The sequence below is a fragment of the Labrus mixtus genome, chromosome 20 (assembly GCF_963584025.1).
Source record: "Labrus mixtus chromosome 20, fLabMix1.1, whole genome shotgun sequence".
Classification (NCBI taxonomy): domain Eukaryota; kingdom Metazoa; phylum Chordata; class Actinopteri; order Labriformes; family Labridae; genus Labrus; species Labrus mixtus.
Genome location: NC_083631.1, coordinates 19,534,383 through 19,547,289, shown reverse-complemented (window position 1 = coordinate 19,547,289; position 12,907 = coordinate 19,534,383). Strand labels below are relative to the sequence as shown.

The 12,907-nt window shown below is 42.2% G+C and overlaps 1 protein-coding gene and 1 long non-coding RNA gene across 2 annotated transcripts in view; one reads left to right on the top strand and one right to left on the bottom strand.

Moving 5' to 3' along the window:
- LOC132995733 (uncharacterized) overlaps window positions 1-12,907 on the bottom strand; it is a 57,561-nt gene that overhangs the window by 36,107 nt on the left and 8,547 nt on the right. The gene's annotated exons all lie outside the window — the stretch shown is intronic.
- Window positions 4,353-9,238, top strand: nptx1l (neuronal pentraxin 1 like). The gene is made up of 5 exons (XM_061026819.1): window positions 4,353-4,952; window positions 5,219-5,426; window positions 6,028-6,272; window positions 6,362-6,541; window positions 8,080-9,238. The coding sequence occupies exons 1-5, from the start codon at window positions 4,368-4,370 to the stop codon at window positions 8,299-8,301; spliced, it is 1,440 nt and encodes a 479-aa protein (XP_060882802.1). The 5' UTR covers window positions 4,353-4,367; the 3' UTR covers window positions 8,302-9,238.

Here is a 12,907-nt window from a genome sequence, read left to right as displayed (position 1 = left end):
CCAAACCCCATGGTTATTTCATGTACACGAGGCTAACGACATTAGCAATGCAACAGCTGGTAGTGCTTGCTCGACGTGCTTGCAGAGTGAACTTGTGGCATGCAGAGGAAAATAAGAGAGAGACCAGGAAGGCTGCAGAATAACCGTGTGATTTAAAGGGCTACTAGAGAAGGGTTTTATGTCTGTTGTGGAGGGGTAGCAGGGTGTAGAGGTGATGGAGTAAGGTACAATATGTTTCTCAGACGAGTGAAGGCTTTTCTTCTTGAAGCATATGGCTAGGGGACTTGTTTGTGTGGGAAGTGCTGAATAATGAATTCCTAATGAGAGCCAGACTTTGGACATTTTTGCAAAAGCTGGTCCCACGGGGGAGTCGATGTCTCATCTTGTCTTCCTGATTATACAGTACATACAGTGGAATAAACCCGCTTTAAAGAAACATATCTGAATATGCTGAAAATAGTTTGTTTGCCTGTCCTGCCCGTTATTTAAAGCTCCAGTGTTCGTCTCATCTCTTTGCTGATCTTGTCCTGTACATGCGGTAGAAGTGTGATATTGCTGGATTGCTTTTTGATGTCACTCACTGTGAATCTTTGCTGTGTTTGGAAAAAAAAAAAAAATCCTTAGGTTGCTCTGACAGGGCCAGAGTGCACGGCCATGTTGCATAACATCTAATAAAGTATTTTCTAGTTTTTTGTTGTATTTTTCTCCACTAAAGGGAAACGCAGCTGAAAACATTACTCAGACTCTGAGCTGGTCTCTCTGTTTTGGTGTTTTCTGAACGCTTCCACTGGATCCCCCGTGTTACTCCATTCATTCCTGTCTCAAATAAAAAAAACCTTGACATCAGCGGCCCTTCCTGTAGCGCATAATACATGAGTCCACATGTTACATCAGCCTAAATCCACCTCGTCTTATGTCTTCAACATATCACACTGAAAGCCTCAAAAGAAATCACTTCCCCTCACACCTGTAAGCTTCGCTGTCGATTTTTCCAAAAACAGCCCATGCACTTTGGATTACGGCCAGAGCATAACTAAACCCCTCTTTTCCCCTTTCATTCCTCTTAATCCTCAGGAGACGTTCAATGGGCAACAAATACGGAAATGCATTTAACAATAAGTTGTGTCACATTGCGTAATGTGCTTTGTGACGATATCCGCATCACTTAATGACTTCTTGCAACCAAAAAGCGTGTTATGTAGCAGAACATGATGCAGACCTGAAGATGAATGATGTTATGGAAGGGGTGATGCAACAGGAAATGTCCAAGAGCACGATTTAAATCTCTCAAACTGCGTTGTTGCTAAATCCCCTCCTTCTAATACAATCAGAGGTATGGCAGCTCTTATAATTCTCTTGGCTTTGCAGTCCCTCCAGGAAGTTACCGAGCTGCAAACCAGTGAATTCATGCAAATTCAGACAATCCTTTTACGACCTGTACAATATTTAAATCTCTAAATTCATTTATTTTATATTCAAAATATAATTCCCCATATGTCTGCAATGTTGCATAAATATCTGAGTTTATAGATTCTGTTGACTTCATCATCGTTTGAGCTTTGCACGCAAGAGACGTCCTTCATTTAGTAAAACAAAGCTGCGTCCGTCTTACATGTTCTGCTGTGTTCCTTTAAAGGCTTTATATTCGATTTTTCATACTTAAATATAATATAAATCAAGTATATCCTCTGAAAATAACTCTGTGAGTCATGACTGTCTACAATGGGTGTAACACCCGAGTCCCACTGTCTGTGATGTTTTCAGAGTTTTCAGAGTCCTATCTTCAGTTTGTTTACATCGCCCGGACGGCCGGCTGACTCCTCCCCCCGCGAATAAAAGTTGTTTAATTGAGGGACTAGAGAAAAGAAGAATAAAATACTGTACTCACTGCTTAACTGTGTTTCTAGATCACGCTCATTTCAGGTAAATTTACATGCAGTGTGAAGATACGAGCATAATAAAGATCGCTAGCATTAGCATGCTAACACAACAATGCAGCGCGAGTTGTTTTGGTTTCATGCTGGTGCTCAAGGGCGACATCTGCTGGATCAAAAAAATAAAAAGCCTTTAGTGGGCTTCCTAATCCAGCGTCAAACTATACGGTGTCTTTGTGGAGACTCTTAACAGTAAATCCAACAGTCAGTGTCTTTCCTTGTTGAAAACTGTAAACGTTCCTTCACCCACTTTCTGAAGCCCGTGTGTTGAGCCTGTCGACCAATCAGATGCTGAGTTAGAAAGTTTTCTCCGACCAGAGGCTCTGTAAGAAACTTAAGTCAGCCCTGATCTCACGCAGTAATGTAATCTTTACACTGGCTCCCAGTTACTGCTCGCATCAGATTTAAAACTCTGCTCGCTCGCTTACAAAACAGCGACAGAAACGTCTCCTCCTTACTTTAACTCTCTCATCCAGGTCTACACTCCCGCCCACGACGCTCTGCCAATGAAAGGCGTCTGATCCAACCTTCACAACAGGGTCCTGTGTCTCTGACTAGACTCTTCTCCTCTGTCACCCCCCGGTGGTGGAATGAACTTCCAAACTCCATTGGATCTGCAGAGTCCCTCTGCACCTTTAAGAAAAAGCTAAAGACCCAGCTCTTTCATGAATACCTACTAACTTAATGATGATGGTCTCCATATTATTGATGATGATGATGGTAGTGACGATGGTTTTTGTTTGATAACGATGACTTATAAGATGGTTTCTATACTGATTAGAGCTCTCAAGAACTGCCCTCAATGTTGTGCTTTGCCTCTGGTCACTTCCTGTCAGCACCTGTGTGTCCAATCAGACTCAAAGCTGATCGTTTGCTCTTACTGACATTGTTCCCTTTTTTCTAGATCCTTGCTTGTGTTGTTCTTACTCTCTGATGTACGTCGCTTTGGATAAAAGCGTCTGCTAAGTGAATTGTAGAATTGTAGTAATGGTACAAGGAGGAGGTCATCCCAAAGTCTCGTATCAGTGAAGAAACTTGACTGAAGTGACATCAGAAGTCATCGGGCGGCTCTGGCTCAGTTGGTAGAATCGTCGCCTCTGAACCGGAAAGGTCGAGGGTCCGATCCCCAGCTGGGCAACATGTCCGATGTGTCCTTGGGCAAGTGTAAAAGCGCTTTGAGTAGTCCGAAGACTAGAAAAGCGCTATATAAGCTCAAGTCCATTTACCACGACTTTTAATTGAGTGTCTGTCCAAGTCGATAACTTTGGATGTATAAAGCCTCAGAAATAGTGCAACCCGCATTACGACTGTGTTTATAAAGCTGCTAGAAAATCAGGAATGTTTGGCCTCAACCCTCCCAGATAAAGCCCCTGAAACTCTGGAGGAACTGATGAGATGAATTCCTTCCTCCTGACAACGACTGAACCAGTCGTTCCGTGTTAATATCTCACCTCCTGCAGCTATAAAGCATTTAGCTTTAGAGGCCTGCTATGGATGATCGTAATTGCAGCCATGACCCGTCTCACCTCTTCATCTAATATCCTTTTTGTCACAGTCAGACCTTTGTCTCTCAGGGCTGCATATCTTCATCTTCACAAAGGAAATCAATTTTAATCCAAGCGCCGATATGTTTTCATTACTTATGAAGAAAATGTTGTCATTTCTTTCCAACACGGACTGAATAAATAAGAGCAGAGAGTGGGCAGTGCAAAAAAATAAAATAATAAAATTGTCTTTTCCTGAATAATAGATAAAGGTAAAGTGCTCTGGGACAGATTATCATTTTGGAAACTGAATTATTGAGATGATTGCGGCTGTGATGTGTGGAGCAGATTGCCAGTGGAAGAGGTGGGTTCTTCTGGGAATACAGTTTGTGTTTGACCTGAAAACTAATTTATGCCTTTTGAAATGCAATGTATAGTTCATGATGAAATAAACACGTGTGATCAGAGGAAACACAGAGGGGATGAAGGCTGAGTGAGGAACAGTTGAAGAGTGTGAAAGTAAGCAGCAGCAGCACTCTCTGTGATAATGCAATGTGGTGAGAGCTGTCCTTGGTGCTGAATCTGCGGGGACCACACACTGCTGCGATTTCTCATCTGCATCAAGAGTGTGTGTGTGTCTGTTTTCTCCGCGCGCAAAAAAAACCCCAAACAAACACAGCTGGCTCTCCTGGCAGCCCTCCACGAAAGAAGAAACCTCCTCTATCCTCTGCCTTTACAAAACGAAGCGTTTTCCGGATGAATAATACACAGAAAGGAATGACAAACAGTCTAAGTGATTAAAGATTCATCACGTGGGAGTCTAAAAGAAAAAAAAAATAGGTTTCATCTCTTGAATGTGACTCCGCTTTCTGGAGCCGATTAAACAGGGACAGCGCGGCTCCCTCCCTCCCCTCCCCTCCCCTCTCCTCCCTCCCCTCCTCCGGTCGTGATGCAGTGGAGCAGCTCTGCGCAGAACCGGGCTCGCGGTATAAAAGCGCGCTGCACTTCCACACAGGCGGAGTATAACAACAACACGGGGACACAGGCGGGAAGTCACTGCAGCTTTTCAGGCCGAACTCACCAACGGAAGACAGCCGCAGACATGCACGCCACAAAGAATGGGATCTGCTGGAGACTTTTTCTAATTTCATGGCTCTTTTTGGAAAGTTCCTGTCAAGAACTTGGCGCACAGACGCAGTTCATCTGCACCTCCGTGCCAAAGGATATGGACATTTGCGCGGCCACCTTGCAGAACAGCGTGCCAGGAGAGGACTTGAAGACCACGGTGATGCAGCTGCGGGAGACGGTTTTGCAGCAGAAGGAGACGATCATGAACCAGAAGGAAACCATCAGAGAACTGACTTCAAAGTTGGCCCGCTGCGAGAGCCAGAGCGGCAGCTCGGAGCCCGGGGGCAGGAGGAAAGAAGCGGGGACCAAAAACACTATGGGGGATGTATCGAGGGGCCCCGCGGACACTTTGGCGCAACTCTCGCAGACTTTACAGTCGCTGAAGCTGAGATTAGAAAACCTGGAGGTAGGCTGAGCAGAATTTGGGACACTTTGGATGACTGCGTAAAAACCAGTACAACATCTACTATCTAAACTTATAAAATAACGATAACAATAAACTAAGAACATATAGAAAGATCAGATTCTGGTCTTCCATTGGTTATACTAACTGGAAATGTGTAATCTTGTGCGCACAAATGAAAAGCAGCATAACTACAAATTAAGTTTCTAAAATAGTTAACCTCAAAATCATTTTTAATTTGAGCTTTATTTTCTTTCCCCTCTTGACAGCAATTCAGCAGGAGTAACAACTCCGTGCAGGCGAACAGCCTGAAAGATCTGCTCCAGAGCAAAATCGACGACCTGGAGAAGCAGGTCTTGTCCCGAGTGAACAGCATCGACGAGGGGAAGCCCGGGCTCCGAAATGAGACGGAGCAGCGTGGGAGAGTGGAGTCCACGCTCACGTCTCTGCACCAGAGGATCACCGACCTTGAGAAAGGTAGTTTGGGGGGGAAAAAGGGGACGGATTGCGCGGAAAAAAAGGAGATGTGGGGGATTTGGTGTGTGCGCAAAACCGCAGCGAGGGCACAACGTAAGAAAATCCAGTTTAGCATTACAGGCTTTTATGACCTCAACAGTCGATTTAATGTTTCACTCATCCCCTCAAAGCTGCAGAAGCCCAGTATTTGTGAGTTTCCTGCTCTAATTCATGCAGATTAAACCTCCCCAACACGCAGGGAAGAACCAATATCTGCATTATCTCTGGGAGCCATTTGGGAACTTCAATATTCAACAGTCCTGCGCTCTTGGTTTGGGACACTTCTGGTGCCAAACGTTAAAAAAAAAAAAAAAAAGTCCCATGGCAGTGAAACAGAGAGGTGTGGTGGGAGAGGGAGACATGAGATGAAGGTTAACAACGTCAGCACTCCTGTGGCAGATCTTTAATGCGAGATTAAAGCGGATCTGGAGCGTCATGGTTGTAGTTTTGTTGTGTAACGCTGTAATTCGTGCGTAAATCCACAGGATGTGTGAATATCTGCGGTTTAAATATGTAAAGATGCTGTGATGCTGAAGCAGAATTTGCCGCGTCCTCTCCACAGGTCAAAGAGAGAGCAGGCCTCTGGATAAATTTCAGCTCACGTTCCCGCTGAGAACCAACTACATGTACGCCAAAGTGAAGAAGAGTTTGCCGGAGATGTACGCCCTCACTGTGTGCATGTGGCTCAAATCCAACGCGTCCCCCGGAGTTGGCACGCCTTTCTCCTACGCAGTTCCGGGTCAGGCCAACGAGCTGGTCCTCATAGAGTGGGGGAACAACCCGATGGAGATCCTGATCAATGACAAGGTAGGAAAGGGGAAAAAAACGTGGAAATACATTTCTAAGAGTGATTTGAGATGTTTGTTCAAACTCTTTGACTTCGTGTCGTCTTCTAGGTTGCGAAGCTGCCTTTTCTCATCAACGATGGGAAGTGGCATCATATCTGCGTGACCTGGACCACGCGGGACGGTGTTTGGGAAGCTTTCCAGGATGGCGTGAGGAGAGGGAGTGGAGAGAATCTGGCTCCTTATCATCCCATCAAACCACAAGGCCTGCTGATCCTCGGCCAAGAGCAGGTAAACGCTACACACAATCAGTCAAGTCTGTTTTTTAAGCAAATAACAACAACAACCTTAACCTACACTGTAAAAAAACGGGGGCTAACTTTAAAAATGATGTGTCACTTATTTTTTTAATCTTTTTTCAAATGTCAGCTTTAGTTGTCACCACGTGCACATAATGTTTAGATGTTTTAATATTATTAAAAGAGAAAAACATGAATCCATAGGCACAAAGAAGAATCTTCCTTTTAACAGGCAGAAACCTCGAGCAGAACCAGACTCATTGGTGGACAGCCATCTGCAGCAACCAAACGAGTCACAGAAAGGGAAAGAGGAAGAGGCAGAAAGAGAGAGATTTCGTTTCAAGCCAAAAATAACTTCACTGGGAACTTATATTTAATTTGATCCACTGAAACAAGATGTCGGGATGGGGAAAAAATGCAGAGGGATCATAACGATTCTGTTAAATTGAACAGGTAGATGGTGCACAAAATTATCCAACAAGGCGGAAAAGTCATTATTCCATTTCATTGGGAGATAATGAGATGATACTATATCTCAATTTCCAGTAACATCCACGCGTAAATTCACAGATTAGGTTCAATGAGGTGACCAGATATTTCCCAGCTGAATGAAGATGTACAGTGTTTTAAAAAAAATCAGATGATCCAAAATAAGGTTGTCATGATTTTTTTTTTGAACTTGGATACATTCTAGTTCAAATCAAACAACAAAATTGATACCTTATTTAATGCCTTGGCATCAAAAAATAGAAGTACTAGACCCGCCCGATATTGGGTTATTTCAAATTTTCTAAAGGCTTTATATGCGATTTTTCATACTTAAATGTAGAAATCAAGTATCTCCTCTGAAAATAACTCTGTGAGTCATGACTGTCTACAATGGGTGTAACACTCGAGTCCCACTGTCTGTGATGCTTTCAGAGTTTTCAGAGTCCTATCTTCAGTTTGTTTACATCGCCGGGACAGCCGGCTGACTCCTCCCCTCACGTATAAAAGTTGTTTAATTGAGGGACTAGAGAAAAGAAGAATAACATACTGTACTCACTGCTTAACTGTGTTTCTAGATCACGCTCATTTCAGGTAAATTTACATGCAGTGTGAAGATACGAGCATAATAAAGATCGCTAGAATTAGCATGCTAACACAACAATGCAGCGTGACTTGTTTTGGTTTCATGCTGGTGCTCAAGGGCGACATCTGCTGGATCAAAAAATCACATATAAAGCCTTTAATGACCAAAAATGCAGGCAAACTCCTGCACACTGTACATTTCAATTTAAACATTGCTCTCTCTGTTAAACATGTGGCAGCTTTTGGTTAGAAGTATGACTGTTTTACATTCAAAGCTTCGGTACTATCAATCATTCAAATAAGGGAGATCACATTGTTTAAAGAAATCAAGTGGTATCGAAAAGTTTGATGACCTTAATCATAATTTTTTTTTTTTAGTTCTTTCATGAAGCAACCCTCAGAGAAGAAAGAAAGAATATCACACCATCCCCTCATTAAATCCATTTGTCTCCACCACAGGACACGCTCGGCGGAGGATTCGACGCCACACAAGCTTTCGTAGGAGACCTGGCGAACTTTCACATCTGGGACCGGAAGCTATCCGTGGGGGAGATTTACAATCTAGCGACTTGCAGCAGCAAAGCCCAAGTGGGCAACGTGTTTGCCTGGATGGAGACGAGCCTCGACATTTACGGAGGAGCCTCCAAGTGGACATTCGAAGCATGTCGCCAGCTCAACTAAAAGCAGCAGCCGAGAGAATGTCAACGTGTTCAAGCCACTTCTTCGTCACAGCATCGGTTAACTAAACGAAAGATCAGGATTTTTTCTGGATTTGTTAGATATTTGAAAAATGTCATTCGTCGACACTCGATAGATTCGTACCAGATTTCTCATGTTGGGTTGAAAGATCACAGGAAGTTGACACTTGGGACATCCTGTGGTATTCTCGGGCTGCTTGAGGGGTTTGGTTTTTGAAAAAGCAGCCGATGGGAGAAGACGCTCGGAGACCAAAATGACAGGCCGGAGTCCAAAGACCAGTAAGAAGTCGCGTAGTTTTTAGCAAAACCAGATGTCACAAAGTTCAACAAAAAGGACTGCAAACGTCTTATTTTTGTCTCGACTGCCAGGGATTTTCACTGTGAAAAAAGGGGGGGCCAAGGTGGACTTCTTCAAAAAAGGAACGAGTTCTTCAAGAGATCATAAAAATAGACGACATAGTTTCTCACTCTTCTCTCCCTGCCACCGCCCGCTTGATGTGATTTTGTGTAAAAGAATGACGTATTTATTGCCAACATTGGAGCCTGAGTGCCTTGGGCTGTTGAAAAAAAAATCTCAGCACATTCATTATGATTTGCAGAGTTGTTGGTGTTTATTTTCCTGTAAATTACTTTGGAAAAAAAGAGACTCTGGACGAGGCGGGAATCGGATTGTTTATTGTAAAATGCATCTCACTGATGAGTATGACGCATTTTGCAGATGTTTCAGTTGGAATGTTCTCTGTACAGTAACAGCATGTCTTAACTTCTGTAAATGCTGCGTCAGCATCTTTGATCTTTGCTTTTACTTTCCTACTTTTGAGTTGAGATTTTATACTGTATTGTTATATGCTTAAAGCATGGCAAAACGACAGATGAAAAAAGTTCTAGTTTTTGTAATAAATTGTGATACTTGAATCATATACAGGTGTAAGTATGGATACTTTAAGATACACATGGAATGACTCATGTGGACACACATGGATGCTAAAAGTGAAGGTCTAAATCTTACTTGTGTGATGGTCATCATCTCAGTCCCTCACCTGTTTTTACTAAGTTTGGATTGTAATCTTTCCCAATGGATCATCAACATTTGGCTGCTATAATCAGTTCTTCCATATTGGCAGTGGATAATGTGACTGCATGTGAAGGGTTACCTCTTAATGGGGAATCAATGACACATTTCCAACCAACTCTGTAAATCCACTACGCTCTGCTGACAGCTTATCAATTTTAACAACCAGTTGTGGGTTTTTATGACGCCCAACTTCACCGCCTTGGTTCTCAGCCCTCAGAAATGGCAGACAGACAAAGCTTGCGAGTCATTGCTGAAGAGTAGTTAGCTGCAAAAAAACAACCCTTTCTTTGTCAGGAGACAGTGGAGACCAAAACAAAAGAGCAAATGTTGGTTTTCCATTCATCACTTTACTCAAATTACTCCAAATCAGTTCTAATGATCCTTCACGTCTGCTGGATGTTTAAAAGGGCAACTTTATGCAGACAGCTTCACCATAAAAACACGTTAATGCCAACTAAAATTCACTTATTGGATGTGAAAGATAAACTCTGTAACTCTTCCTACTTAATGGCATGACTGGCAGACGCCGTGGGCTGAAATATATGAACAGAACAGAGCACAGTGAATGAAACAAGCCGGAAAACAAATACATGAACAACTGTCTAATCAGCACATCACATAGATTAGTACATTTTCTACTGCAGCCTAACAAAAGAACATTTAAAACAAGCATTAAAAGATGCTTTAAGAATCTGATTATCAGCTATACTGAACACTAAAACAAAGCCTGAAGCCCATTACTTTATGAGTGGACATGACCCATCCCTTGGATTTCTTGAATTTCATCCTCACTTAATGTCTGAGGTGTGGTTTAGAATCAACAGGTTTCAGATAAATTACAATTGTGCAAAAATATAAACAAAAAAGTCAGTGCTAGCAGAGAGTGAAATGTTCATTACAGCCATTAAAATACCAGTATTAAGTGTTTTTCTGCCATGAATGTTTTTTTTTTTTTAAATCCTGCTGGTATCTGAGGGATTCTCATTACCGGCTGAGAGTCAATTTTTGGACAACATCGTGAAGTAAAAAAAATGGTATAAAAACAAATCTAGCTGAAATGGCTTTCAGATGGAAAACTGACACGGAATGAACGAGATCTAAATACACTTAAGTGACATCCAAATAAGCAGTGAGTAGGCTTTGTAAAAACAGCTTTATACACAAGGCTGTCCCGTCCATGTAAACATGATGTAAACACAGCTCCAACAACAGTACAGCTGGCAGGACTCAGGCTTCTCACTTATTGTAGACAGTCATGACTCAGAGACATTTACACAGGATAGACTTGATTTCTGCTGAATTTATGTGTAAAATGTTGCACATTTGGCATTTAACAGTTCGGTTATTTTCAGCTGTTAGTCTGTTGAGAGACAATTAGTCATGTGAGGAAACACTGCTTTAAGAAAAAATGCTTTCAGCTGATTGGTCCGGAGTTTAAACTTCATTTCTGAGACAATATTTGTTACGCACTACTACATAAGATGAACCTCAAGTCCCCAGTGGTGGACCCAAACCCCTGACACAACTTAAGTTTCAAACTAACTAGTTTTAGTGGGAATTTTGCACCATCATTTTAAGATATAACTTACACATAGCTGGTCCCACAGGACATCAACGAGTCTTGACATTATGAAGACTAATGACACTGCATAGCTAAATATGATCGGTAGTTATCCTAACAAGGTAAAAACATTATTTTGTGTACAGTGTGAAACATGCTCGCATGCTTCCCATTTTAAGGATTCAAGAAGTCAACTTCAACCTTTCAAGCACACCAGTACAGAATCAATCTGAGGGAGCGAAAATAAAGAGAACTTAAGGAGAAGCCTTTTTACTGAACATAAATCACTTCTGCACAGACAAAGACTGTAAGTGTGCACATTTTTACCCAACATTTTAAAAACGAGTCTCCTTCTGTCAACTAAAGGTTGTTGTTGAGGTCATAGATCTCTACGTCTCTACAGTTTCTCCTCTAATGAATCAGTGCCGTCAGCGCTCGTAATGGAGGAGGGTCCGTCCTTTATTGTTAGCGAGGTCATACGGTCCAACCACAGACGGGTCAAGTGTCCCACAAATTGGTTTCCAGTCTCTACCTCTGAGATATGCGGGACATCTTCGCATCAATAGAGTTTTCCCCAGACTCCTGGCAAACTTCACCTCCTTCAGCCATTACACACGGATAGTGTGACACGTGTGTGGTGCAAATTTTGTCTGTCGAGAAACAAAAGTCACACACGAACACAGCATGATTGCTTCCTGAGTGGCCACTGGAGAACTAGGAAGAAATTGATTTCCCACCCCCATCACATCCACCTGTCCTTGTTGACCCCCAGACCACAATTATAAGATTCAGGTCTTTTTTTTCTCTTGACCTAAATCAGTGCTCCAGATCTCGTCAGGTGTATTTCTGGCTCAGCTAGATAATAGTCAGCCCATTGACCTCTCCTGGGCTTTCCTCTCTCCTAATTGGTTTGTGCCGGCATGAGCTCTGATCAGAATTAGCTCAGAAGAAAAGTAAAATGTGAGGGTTTTTTTTTTTTTTGTTCTCCACATTCAGCTCCACTTTTTTTTTTTACATAGCACCTGTGAAAATACATTCAACCTGAGTGTTTCTCCCTTTGTTACTGTCCTTGAAATGACACGACGGAAATGCAGACAGAAGTGAGCTGTTTTACCGAAGTGACAGTGTGGATAACAAGCCTAGACTTCATTCAGGGGACCATGCTTTTATGCATATGAAGTAATGCTCAGTTATTCCCTGAATAAAAAAACTAACAAGCCCGTAATTCAACCTCTGTGGACCATAAATCACCAAATTTCACTGTAAAAATGTTCAACTCAAGACATCTAATAATTGCTGAGATTTGTTGTCTCAATACACAAAATAATGCTTCTAGCATAGATACAAATATTTTTTTTATCTTACATTAAATGTGTCAAGCAGATGATATGACTGAGATTGAGATTTAAGGAGCAACTCCACTTTTTTATACATCCAAAATCAGTTTCCAGGTCTTTGTGAGGACACATGCAAAGACCGCCTCAAGTGATGTCGTTTGAGTCGTCAGTTAGGGCCGAAAATAAAAGGCAAAAAAATGAAAACGTTCTTGGGATGTGGCGTTCCAAAAACAAAAAATTATAATAAAAACAGTGGACGCCTCGTGATCACACAAAGCTAGCGGATCTACGCTTCATTAGCCGCGACTAGCTTAACACCTAGACCACTGGACAAACCATTGGTGGTTAAGTTGCATTGTTTGTAATGTGATTTTTGGCAAGAAAATCAATCGATTGATCTTTATTTGTAAAGCGCAATGCATCACAAACGTTATCAAGACACTTTACAAAAGAGCAGATAAAAGACTTTACTCATTGTTTTATTACAAAGACCCAACGTTAATCCATCACGGGCACTAAGCAACATTTAGCAAAGTTACAGTGGCAAGAAAAAAACATCCTCTTAAGAGGCAGACATCTTGGGCAACACCAGACTCATGATGAACATCCATCTGCT